This window comes from Barbus barbus (genome assembly GCF_936440315.1).
Source record: "Barbus barbus genome assembly, chromosome: 41".
NCBI classification, from domain to species: Eukaryota; Metazoa; Chordata; class Actinopteri; order Cypriniformes; family Cyprinidae; genus Barbus; species Barbus barbus.
Window position 1 is genome coordinate 11735555 of NC_136719.1, and position 12608 is coordinate 11748162.

At 35.8% G+C, this 12608-nt stretch overlaps 1 protein-coding gene across 1 annotated transcript; it reads left to right on the plus strand.

Moving 5' to 3' along the window:
- The first annotated feature begins 2083 nt into the window (after positions 1 to 2083).
- On the plus strand, positions 2084 to 11620 carry LOC306860613 (V-type proton ATPase subunit S1-like). The gene is made up of 7 exons (XM_079402394.1): positions 2084 to 2251; positions 4989 to 5029; positions 5895 to 5980; positions 6244 to 6485; positions 7262 to 7312; positions 7410 to 7653; positions 9245 to 11620. The coding sequence occupies exons 1-7, from the start codon at positions 2151 to 2153 to the stop codon at positions 9479 to 9481; spliced, it is 1002 nt and encodes a 333-aa protein (XP_079258520.1). The 5' UTR covers positions 2084 to 2150; the 3' UTR covers positions 9482 to 11620.
- The last annotated feature ends 988 nt before the right edge of the window (positions 11621 to 12608 follow it).

Genomic DNA, 12608 nt, shown 5'->3' on the forward strand with positions numbered 1-12608 from the left:
TATATATTTTTTGTACCTTTAGACAAGATTTTAAAAAAAGGGAGCATAAAGTGAGAAAAAAATATTTTTGGTGCAGTTGTTGTTATTTACATGGCCAAAACGTAAGATAAAATCCTGCTGGCTTGTAATCACCAAGATTTTTATAACAGTATAGCAGATTATTTCAAATGCATATATATCAGTTGTGACTCTATAAAGTATCTTCCAATAATATGTCTTTCTGCGATGATATTTAAATGCTTCGTTTTAATATTAAAGCTTTGTAGTTTTAAATGTGGGGGAGAAATTTATGTGCTTTTTGTTATACCTTGACAATATAATAGAATACTTATTTGCATGTTCTAATGTGGACATCCATGATTAGCAAGGATGAAGACTGATGCTGAACAAAGTATGCATTGATCATGACCAAACTCGTAAAATGTGAAACAAAAGCCAATGTGTTGATTTTATGAACACTACACACCACAAGAGGGCAACATTTCCCCAACATCATTACAACAGGGCGTTCACAATCCAATGCACATGGTGTGATTTATGTAGTACTGCTAGATACCCCGTAGTTTAATTACCTTCAGAGAGATCCTACTTTGTCTGTCTGGGTGTGATTCATTTGCAGCTACAGTGGTCCAGTAAACGTCCTTCCCCTGAAAATGACTCCTCATGTAAGCAAAATCATAACAAAGCCAGTCTGAGAGGACAAGACTATCTGGGTGGTTCCAAATCAGAGGTGTCAGTTTGCAAAAACATTTATACAAACGACATTCTGACCTCAACATAGTTTTGTACGGCCCCTCAAAGGTTAGTAGTTTATCCTTTGTAGTTTATAATAAATGAATAAAAATACATTCTGCATTTTCTGCAATATTGGTCAGTTTGACAAAAGAAGCTATTATTTCATGATTTTACTTCTACCATATTGAGTGAAAGCAGCACCACACACTGTGAACATACGTCTACATTGCATTTCACTGTATTAAGGCCATTGTGAAGGCGACATTAAAATAGGTCTGTCTTACCCAATGAAGATGACTGACAGTTGTCACTCTGCTCATCAACCACACTGTTAGCACATTCAAGACAAGGAGCAAATGACCCACTTGGCTCACTAAAACCAGTCTGCTGGTATTTAGACAGTGTATAAATTTAGATAATACAATGTTGCCCATAAACGTAGAAGTTGTTGTATATTAAAATGCACAAATCTTTTCTTGCTTTTTTTAAAGCATGCCATACCACAAAAGCAAAATGAGGTCCAGGTTGTTTTGAACCCCAATGACTGCAATATGGGCAAAAACATCTGAAACAATTAAAAATATCTTCTTTGTGTTTCACAGAGAAACATAAAACCATACAGGTTTGGAATGACATGAAGGGTGAGTACAAATAATCATTTTTGGGTGTATTATACCTTTAAAATTGTTATGCAATTTTGGTATCGTTGAAATACTATTATAGTATATTTAAAATGAGATTTTATTACATTTTAATTTTAATTATAGTTCATTGTAGTTTTTGTAATTTTGTTTTGTTTTTAATTCTTATTTTTTTTTTTAATATCTATATAGTTTTTTCATTAAGTTTTCATTTTTAGCTTTTGTTTATTTAGTTCTATTTATTTTAGCACTTAAACTATATGAAAGTGAGAAAATGGTTTAGAAACAAAAGATGGAGATTGAACAGTTTAGTAGGTTTCTATTGATTCATTTTGGTTATAAAGGCTCTCAGTGTAAATCTAGGACAGTTGTCACAGCCTGTAATTGTGCTTCAACACAAATTCACACTTTTCACTCATTTCTGGCCATGCCAGATATGTAGTGCTTATGAAACTAGGCTCCTGGGACGGGAGTTGAAACGCATAAACCCTTTGCTTGAGGTCAGTCGGCAGCTACTGTATGTTTGTATGAGAGAGAGGGTGCAGAAGAGAGAGAAAAAACAATAGGGGAGGGGTAGAAGAGCGTGTGTGAGGGTGTGGGGGGAGAGAAAGGCTGCAAGAATGAAGGCTGTGAGGCGAATGACGCACGATTATCTCCCCCTGCCCACTGATTGGCTGCTCGGGCCGCCAATCAGAGAGCCCAGGTTTAGGGATGTGCGTTCAGAGCAGATTATGAAGCAGACCTCATCTCTGGCAGTCACGTCACATTGTCTCAATGGCTAAACACAAGCTTTTCCTGTTTTTTTCTCTGTTACTGTGTGTGTTTATCTCTCTGTCTTTGCCCTTCGATCAAGTGCCTGCGATCCTGGACAGGAGGTAAGAGCTGCGCTTTCAGCTCTAGTGTGGGGAGGGGGAATGGGGCAGTGATGCTGTGCAGCTGATGCACTGTCTTAGTCTTTTACAGTGGGCAAGAGACGCCAAGAAAATGCACTTTATTAGGAAAATGTTGAAAGAGCATTCATGGAACTCAGGAATTAATTTGACGTGTGTGGGCTCTAGATTCAGAGCATGTTGTGGTTCTGCTGCAGTTTTCTTCGCTGTAACTACAAGACATGCAAACATGGCTATGACAATGTGACAGCAGGCAGACCCCATCCAGTGTCTGTAGGAGTCATTTTACAGATGCTACTCCAAGAAACAGAAGAAAGAAGTGAGATCGTGACGGCTCTGGCTATATGAGCATCACTGCGTACAAACAGTTTATTGTTCTCTTTTACAGTTGCTGAATTCCTTTACTCATATCAGAGCTGGAGTAGCATAAATATTTATTTGAATTTAGATTTATTTACAAAATCAGAGGTAACATCTGATATTACTGTATGTGAACAAGCAGGAATAATAAAAATCAGCCATTCATATATAATACTAGAATAGTTATTACATTAATAAATGTTTAGGTTTCACAAAAAATACAAATGTGAGATTTCGCAAATTATTTTAAAGCTATTTTTGTGCTATTAATCTATTAGCTACATTCTGTAAATTTTAAATAAGGTTTGAAAAATGTCTACTCTATATGGTAAGTTTTAGATAAACATCGGCAAACTTAATTACAAATATTATTTAAAATTAATTATTTCAAATATTACTTTATTTATTATTTAAATATTTGTAATTATAATTTTAAAATAATATATTAACAATATGTTATTAACTTCTTTTTTGTATGAGTATTGTTACTGTTGAAAGCAAATTATTTTTAAGTTGAGTTTAATTTGATCAAAGAAACAAAGCTATATTTAGAAGTAAGTGGTTATTTTTCTGCTGTCTGTTACTTGCTAGAATTTCTCAGTTATCCATGCCTTTATATGTGAATATATGTGAATATATTATATGATAGAGATCAAGATGTCTTCCTTTAGTTCTGTATAAACTGCAGCTATGGTAAACATAGCCCATCTCTCCCTAGATAGATCTAAAGCTTAGGATTTATAGGGATAAGAACAGCATTGCAGGCTGTTGAAACACTGGGGATCTTGTTAGTCCAGAAATGTGTTTTAGGGGTAAAAAGTGTTGAGTGGTTTACAACCCTCCTCAAGTTTCTCAGGGTCAATGTATACGGCAGACCAAAACAGACACAAATGGCAGCCAGCGGAATTAAACCAAAGGCTATGATCTTATTACCATCAAACAGACAAATCTGTTTTAAAACATTGTTGTGTTTGTAGAGTACTGTGCTAGTGTGTGCTCGTGTACTGTGCTAATCTGTATGCTAAACCTATAATCTATATATGCAAAAGATGATATTCAGCTCTGACAGTGGCAGTGAGGTGAAGACATAGTGTGAGCGCTGCTTTTCTTTACATAAATGCTCAATTCAGCACTTAGGCTACTGTGTCCAGCCATAACCAATGACAGCAGCGCAGTCCTCAGCTGCTGACCTCGGTAAACTGGCATTAGAACAAAGGGGAGAGTCACTCCTCGTGCACACACACTCCTCAGCAGGGCTCTGAAGACCAGATTTGCTGTGCTTACAGTGTTTTTAATTTAGAATTTTTAGCAGAACTACCCAGACAGAAGAAGAAACTGTACAAATGTAGTTCTAAAGTTCTTGATATGTCATTTTTATATGTCATTTGGGTGCTTACATTGTTTTTGGTCCTTATTTTTTAGCAGAACTATGCAGAAAGAAGAAACAATAGTACAACTGTAGTTCTAGAGCTACTAAGAGAAGAAAAACTGTACAAATATAGTTCTAAAGCTCATTTTTTAGATTTTCACACATGCATTTGCGCCATATTGTCACCATGATTGGATTATAGCGGTTTTACGACTCAATATGCTACGTCGTTGTTGATTCAGTGCTCATATCACACTTAGGAACTGAATGAACTTAAATGCTCCATGAGGTAATCTGTTTATTTTCCCCACAAGTCTGATGTTTTGCTGTTTTTTAATCTCTTACATGATCACAAAGCTCTAAGCATTAATTCCAGTGTAGTAGAAGCAGGAGGGGTGGCCAAACTGTTGTGGTACGTAAGAGATGAACCTAAAGAGAGTAAACCAGGGTCATCTGATGCTCTCATTCGCACTCACACACCCTACTGACTTTACTGCAGGTGAATAGGCTTTAATCTAGACCCAGTTCTGGATGTCAACACATTCACAGCAGGAAACCTTCTTCCAGATAGGCCGGCAGATTCTTAATAAGGTATTAGGAGATCGTCCGCCAAGCTCATTATCTCTGTGATTAGACATATAAACGGTTCATCTAAGGATAATCCAGCAAATTCAAGCGCGAGGGACGAGGTGGCATGAGATAAATATACATGTGCGTATGTATACACAAGGTGCCATTAAGTCTTTTTTGGCCCACGCTTTGTTGATGGACATAAGGCGCTAAGCACGTGAGAATCATGATATTCGACTAAATGTCTCGTCTTCTCCTGAGACGCTAATCTGGACTGAAGATGTCAGACTTGTGGTCATGCATCACTGCTGCATCAAGCTGAGTAGATCTATGGGAAGTCTGTCTTAGACGTTCATAAGTAGGCCACAGCCTGACACAAAGAGATCAACCCCCTTTTTGTTTTGCTTTGTTTTTCTATTACAGCTCGGAGGTCCCACCATATCAAGCTGTGAGAATTAGAACAGGTCAGTATCTATTACTTTAATGCTTTTTGGGTTGCTTGCATTATTTGTTCAACTTTCCAGCTTCTTTAAATATGGTAATATAATTTTCTGCTGGCTCATTTTTGTTAACTTTGTGCATTCTTGTGTTTATCAATTTATTTGCGATACGTTAAGCATTGTGTGAGACGCCAGGTTGAATGAAGCAGTTTTGTGCTACATTTCAATAAACAAGACTTTTTCAATAAACATACCGTTTAGACACTATATTTTAAGTGAACAATTTTTGCTCCACCAACGAAAATGGTTTGAAATGAAGCCACAGCAAAATCAAGCATTCCATGTCTCCAAAACACACAGCAGCGGAGTTTGTTCCTAAATGTGTTTTGAACAAATCGGTTGAGTGAACAATTCAATGACTCGCTCTAAAAAAAAAAAAACGATATTTTATAATGAATCAGTTGCCTGAAAATGACTAAATGAATCATTTATATCGCCACCTACTGGCATAATGATTTAACTTGCAGAAAGAGTCACTGAAAAATCCCCACCACCAATCAAACTGATACTAACTGTTGTATCATGGTAGATTAAAAATTAGGTTTTATTTAAAAGCTAAGCAAATGGAATATTATGTAATTCTTAGATTGAATAAAACAATATACTATTGTGGTTACATCGCATGTTGTGCTGATTGTAACATTATATTAGTTTTATCTCTTAGATTTTTATTTGTCTTATTGAATTTCACTTTCATACCACAGAAATGAAAGCTATTTTTTCTAGTATATTCACTTTGCGTGCTTAAAGGTACAACAGCGATTTACTGTGCTGAAAGAACTCACCAAGCCATCTCCCCATTGTCTTATTTTAACATTTTGTGATGCAGATGGAGAACATGTTGAGAGTCCAAGTGCCTCACACGAGGAGAGTTATTCGCCCGCAGCTGAAAATCCACTCAGAAGAATACTGCAGGTATTGCATTTTCCCTGATAGTCAATGTGACCTTGGCTTCCATAAGCAACATCTCTGTCTTAATTCACCCAGCATCCTACAAGACTCACGACACAGTGATGGTTTTAAAAATAATGTCTCATGAGGAAAAAAGCATTTGTGGACCAGGGAATGTCTGTCATATCTGCTGTCTGAACCCTGAGTGTTTTCTTCTGTAAAACCCATCAATAATGCACTTGTTCCATACATCGTTGCTCAGTTTTCCTGTTTTCATTTTCAAACAGCCTTTTGGATGGAATCTGCATGCCCAGCCCAGAACCAAGCGGAAGTTACTACAGTCTACCAGCTCGGGACCCTACTCCCCACTGACTGTAGCTTACAACGGCAAGATATGCATCCTTTTCAAAGCGAAGAGACTGGCTATTCGATACAGAAACAACACTTTCCTGGACCTCACAGAGAGGGTATTTGGACCCAATGCACAAGTAGACACCAAAGGCTCTGTTTGTACAAAGGAGAGGGCCACGTATGTAAAAATTCTTCTTGCCATAGATTGAGTATCATATATTGCAGTTGTCTGGTGCTTAAAACTAAAAAAGCAAGTTTTTGGTTAAATATAGTATTATTTATAGAATATAATATAGAATATTAGTTTTAAGTTAGTGAATATATATTTGTAGATTTTGTATTTTAGACAGTGGCCTCAAATTTATTTGGACAATTAGACATGTTATATATTAAAATATATTTCTGTTATATAACAAGGTATTTAATAAAATATTGAACCAAGTGGCATTTATTTAATAGAAAATTTCACAAAATAATTTCATTTTTATTTCTAAAAAATCATAAATAATAAAATAGTAGCTATATTGTTTAAAATAAAAAAGTATTTGAACGCTCAGTTCCATATTTTTTAAAGAAATTAATACTTTTATTATGCAAGGATGCATTAAATTGACAATAAAGACATTTATAATGTTACAAAATACTACATTTCAAATAAATGCTGTTCTTTAACTTTTTATTCAATCCTGACAAAATGTTAGTATGACTGTTTTTGATGTTAAAAGGACATTTTAATAATTAAAATATATATTTTTTGTAATAATATTCATGCTAGTACTGTTTTACTGTTGATTAAATAAATGCACCCTTAGTGAGCATAAGAAAGTTCTTTCAAAAATTGTAAAAAAAAAAATCTAAATAGATTTTTGAATTTGGTGGCATATGTATGTATTTATTCTCAGATACAGTTTTGTTTTGTAGTTGTACTGATGACAGTCTTACATTTTTTTATAGGCTATCTTTGCGTTTGGGTGATGTGGAAGACATCAGGGGACTTGTCATCAGGTAAACACTCTTTTTCTTCTCCTTTATTTGCGCAAAACCTCACTGGCTGATAATTACATTCATTTGTTAATTACTTCCTCTTGTCTGTTTTCTGAAGGCTTCAGATGTCCAACACATATTATGAATCAGTAGGCCAGAACTGGTTCACTCTGGACAGCGTTCACATCCACTACAACTGGAGTCATGAGGCCACGTTCAATGCTACGGAGGTCTATGCCCCTGCCACCTATTCTTACCACTGCCAGCATGTCAGCAGCTTACAGAAATATGACACCCTACTGGTGGCCAGCTCCCACACTGACAGCTCGGCAAACTGGCACATCACTTTCACAGATTTTCAGGTAGCTGCCACAAAATGAGCTTGAGAGTTATCAGAAGTTTACTAAAGTTCAGTATTGCTGAGAGTTTTTACTGACATATTTGAAAGTTACTTTATTTATAGTAAATGCTAAAAAAAAAAAAAAATTAAGTTCTGTATTTGCATCTATGGTTCCATGAAAAACCATCACTGGAATCAAAACCCAGGAACCCAAAAATTGAACAACATGGAATTATTATTATTATTTTAATTTTTTTTACAGAAATTATATATTATTAACTATATTTCACAATTATATTTTATAAACTATATTAAAAAATAAATATATCTTTCAAGACATTTCTTATACATAAACACGGGGCTAGTTCATGTTCAGGTACCCAATAAAATTTACATTTGTTTATTTTCAAGTCAAGTCACCCTATTTCTATCAGTGTTGGGGAAAGTTACTTTTAAAAGTAATGCATTACATTATTGCGTTACTCCCTAAAAAAGTAACTAATTACGATACTTAGCTACTTTTTATGGAAAGTAATGCGGTACGTTACTTTTGCGTTACTTTTTAAATATGAGCAGGGCTTGATTGTTTTTAATACAAGAAGTTCTAATCATAGCAAACGTAAAAGCCCTTTCACACCAAAAAGTGTAATGAATAAACCTCAGGCTGAAGGAAAAGTAAATTCACGTCTGTAAAGTAGAACGCAGGAGAAGAGGGTTCAACACTCTTCAGCAATAAAAAACAATGAAGCACAATTTTGAAGTCATTGTTTGTTTATTAGTAAGGTTGAACTGGATCATCAAAGGTCAGCAGCAAAGACATTGGTTAATAAAATGGGATTAGATACATTTGTGTTGTTTAACATAATTCTTGCAGGTTGGGTCATATTCTGAGTTTGCATTTCACTGTTTTCGTTCATTTTGATGAATACTAAATCTGTTTTTTTGCGAGTGGGATGAATTAATGCTCATTCACATTTAGTCTAGAACTACAGTAACAGCATGTTCACACAGCGCACTGTCAGTCAATAAATGGGAAAAAAGTAACTCGGATATTTTCTTGTAAATTAAAAAGTAATGTGTTACTTTACTAGTTACTTGAAAAAAAGTTATATTATTATTAATTGTAATGCGTTACCCCCAACACTGATTTCTATTATAGCACTTTATACGGTACAGAATGTCAAAGCAGGGAAAACAAATCTGGAAAACAGCAGAATTATGGAAACATTTTAGATACTGATGTAAAGCAGCTCTAAAAACAATAGTGTCAGTATTCAGATCAAGTCAGTTCAGATAGGGCTGCACATAACTCGTATTTTAATGTGTTTTAATCATGATCACGATTTCTTCTTCTCTCAATTTATTAAGTGTAATTGTCATGAATATTTGCCGGCTGGTTATTTATCCTGAAACGCATTATGCATTTGGCAGATGCTTTTATCTAAAGTGACTTACATTGACTTGCATACTTTATCAGTTCCATCAGTGCCATGCTTTACTGGCAACAGCAATTAATTTAAAGAAATGTATTTGCTATTTTTAACTCTCTCAGACAATAAACATTTATTTTATACTCACTCCAACTCCCCCCCCCCCCCCCCCCCCCCCCCCAGATCCAGGCCTTTAATGTCCAGTCCAACAAGTTTGCTTCAGCAAGCGACTGTGCAACCTTCTTCACTCCAGCCATCTTGATGGGCCTGATCACCTCTCTGATTCTGCTGCTGGTGTTGGCCTACGCCCTGCACATGGTTGTCCACCTCAAGCACATTGACCGTTACGAAGAGCACAAGACCACCGTCTACTTTCCCCGCACCCCTGAGGCCGAGCTCCCAGACAAGAATAGCGTGTGAGGAGTGACAACGGTGCTGTAAAACCAGCAAAAGACCAGCGTGGAAAGGATTGCTAGTTCTGATTCTGGATGGCTGCGTTGTCCTCTTGGTCTTCCTCCTGCCTGGCACTAAATCCTCCTCTTATCACTGTCTTAGCCTAACTTCTTACAGTCAAAGGATGAGATTACCTGATCAATCAGGTGTTAAAACCCAGGCTGGAGCCAAAACCTGGACAGATCACGGCTTTCCAGGACCAGGACTGGGAAGCCTATGAAATGGGGACAAAAAATGTGAAGATTGCCTTTTAATAGACCACCATTCTGGCTGACTTTTCAAAGCACTTCTCTGACTGGATACAAGTACTGTGGTTAGAAATATACAAATTGACAATGTGGGAATGGCAGAAGAGAAAAGACTGTGAAACAGAAATGACTGTGGTTTGATATGGAAGTCTTCTGGGTTTTTTATTTACAGTACTTCATAAATCACCATCTCATGCATCAGAAATGGAGTCCGTAGACTGATCTGCCAATTACAAGAACTGTTTTATGACTGCCAAAGTGATGCAAAACTGTTTGTCAGCCTCGATGGGTAATTGACAGTAATAATGTGAATACGAAACATACAAAACAAACCATAAATGTACAGTGCTTAATACTATTTATGTATTCCAGGACTATACAACGTAGATTCAGGAACTCCATAAATATACTCATTGGCTTTAAACAATCAGCTAGATATTCATATAGATCTAGATTCAACTGCTGTTTTAGTAATTAACATACTTCCAGTATTAAGCACCTTCAAATCTATAAATATTAAGTGCATAAAGCGTGTAGCAAGAAAAATACTTTTTTAAGCTTCGGAAACTGATATATTGCACAAAATTTTTTTTATATGATCTCATAATTGCTAGATCTATATGCAGTCCCTTTTCAGGTGGAATATATTAGGACTAATAGATGAATTTAGCACCCCTTGAGAATTTATAGTACAGACAGTATAACTATAGTGAGGTAATGCTGAAAGAATGCTGTACAATTATTCATGTAAGAGTTTAATACCCTCAGTATCATAATCGGTATACCTCTATATCTACAATTATAACATCAGTAACTCATTATCACAATAACCTGCAGCATGACAATGACTAGAGATAAACCTCTACCATGGCACGTCTGATACTGGAGGTAGTAATGTGTAATGCGTTCATTTGAATGACGGTCGTACACACTGAAGTGCACAAGAAGTTTCCTGAACATCATTCAATTCAGTCTGAACAATAAACAATGATCAGATCAAAACAGTGCGTCATATTTTTATATCTTCAATGGTAGAGAAACGTTGCATGCCTTTTCTGTATTGTTCTCTATTATGGTAAACAGTGGTAGTGGCCACACAGCCTGCTGCTGTAGGGATCACCGCTGTCTTTCTAGCCCACCTCATGCTGGCTGTCTGCTACGGCCCTGTTTTTTGTGGTGAAAAAGCAGCAACCCCCTTCTGTCTGAATTTTTCCTGCCCTTTCTGCCATCTGCTCTCCTCTCACACTTCTCAGCAGGAGCCTACGGCGCTGCCCTCTTACCGGCACAGTTTACCTGTCTGCCTTCGAAACAAACTTTACTCACACATGCACTACTTCCTGCGTCGCTGACTCTCACAGCACTGCGTGTGTTTTCCTGCAGGGTCTTAACGGCCTCACAGCTGGCTTTAGTCTGGCTTTGTGATACATATACCACTTGCTTACTAATTGTTTTTTCCCCTTAATTATTTACTTTTATTCCATGGCACTCTGCTATACTTGATTCTGATTGGTTAATCCATCATCCATGGCTACTTTTATATTTCTCGTATCACTCAGCAAACACTTACATACAAACACAACTATTCAGTTATGAACTGTACTGAAAATATCCTCATCAGTATTAATATTACTGTTGTTGCAGTGTTTGTCTTGTTGCTAGGCTGATAATTTTGTACATTGTATTGGACTATTTTTGTTAGCATAAGCATTAAGATAATATAAAGGTTAAATTATAAAATAATTCTCAAATCAATATTTCATCATGTCCACTTATTTATTTTCTTTTGGCAGTAGCAGTGTAATAATCGGGATCATGTACAATCAGCTGGTTATTATCACAAAAATAAACCCCAACACTTCACTTTCGTCTGCATTTTTAGATTCCTATTAATGATGATAGAATTATTTTTTTGAAGAGGCCTTATGATCAAAATATATAAAATAATAATAATTATGATTATAATAATTAAAAAGGAAGATAGTTCCTTTGTATGTCATTGAAGACATTATGTTGATTCAATGTAAAAATCTTAAAATTTCAACTAATTTATTTTTTGTTAACCTTTTTAAATAATCAAATATTGTTTTAATGTTTTAAAATATATATATATTTAATAGTGAATATAAAAATATTAAGTATTAGAGAGGATAAAAGAAAATGGAAGTGACAGATAAATAGTCTGATCTTCTTAATCTAGACTGCAAAACACTGAATTATTCAAGCACTTGAGGCTCATTTTTAGATCCAAATCTTAAGACAAACTCGGCTTCATTTTGTTGTCATTAAAGCTTCTGGATGCTTATATCGCAGGGATTTATGACCATGACTCATCCCTTTCAAGGATTCAAGATTATAGTGATGGCACTGGACAAGGTCACTTCAAGCCGAGTGATATTCTCCGCTGGTGATCGGGTCTGATTTTTCTCAGTCCATCTTGTGCAGTCAGCACTTACGTGGGCAAGAACTATGAATGAGACAGGTTTGCTCTGTCGCCATGACAACAAAGGAAAGATCCATACAAAACCTTTCAGTCTTCCTCTGAGCACAACAAACTCTCTTAGTGCCACATCCGTTGCCTTGGTTGGTCAAATTTAGAAAAAGTAGCCATCATAAATCAGCCTGAAGAAGGAAACATAATTATTTCATACAGAGATTTAATGGAATGGCACTGGAAATTCAATGCTTATGTCTAATGTTACATTATATGTAGTTAAGACTATCTATCTATCTGACAGTTCAATAGTTTGAAACCATCCTGTAGCCTTAAATGCCAGATTTGTCAATATTTATAAGGTCACACATTTTTTAAATTTGATGGTGTTGACCCATATCAGTTGATAGCAAAT

Excerpts from the sequence above, each read along its gene's own strand:
- LOC306860613 (XM_079402394.1), top strand. The coding sequence starts at position 2,151 with ATGGCTAAACACAAGCTTTTCCTGTTTTTTTCTCTGTTACTGTGTGTG. Across the intron at positions 2,252-4,988 it reads CCTGCGATCCTGGACAGGAG|CTCGGAGGTCCCACCATATC; the intron begins GTAAGAGCTGCG and ends TTTCTATTACAG. Across the intron at positions 7,313-7,409 it reads ATCAGGGGACTTGTCATCAG|GCTTCAGATGTCCAACACAT; the intron begins GTAAACACTCTT and ends TGTTTTCTGAAG.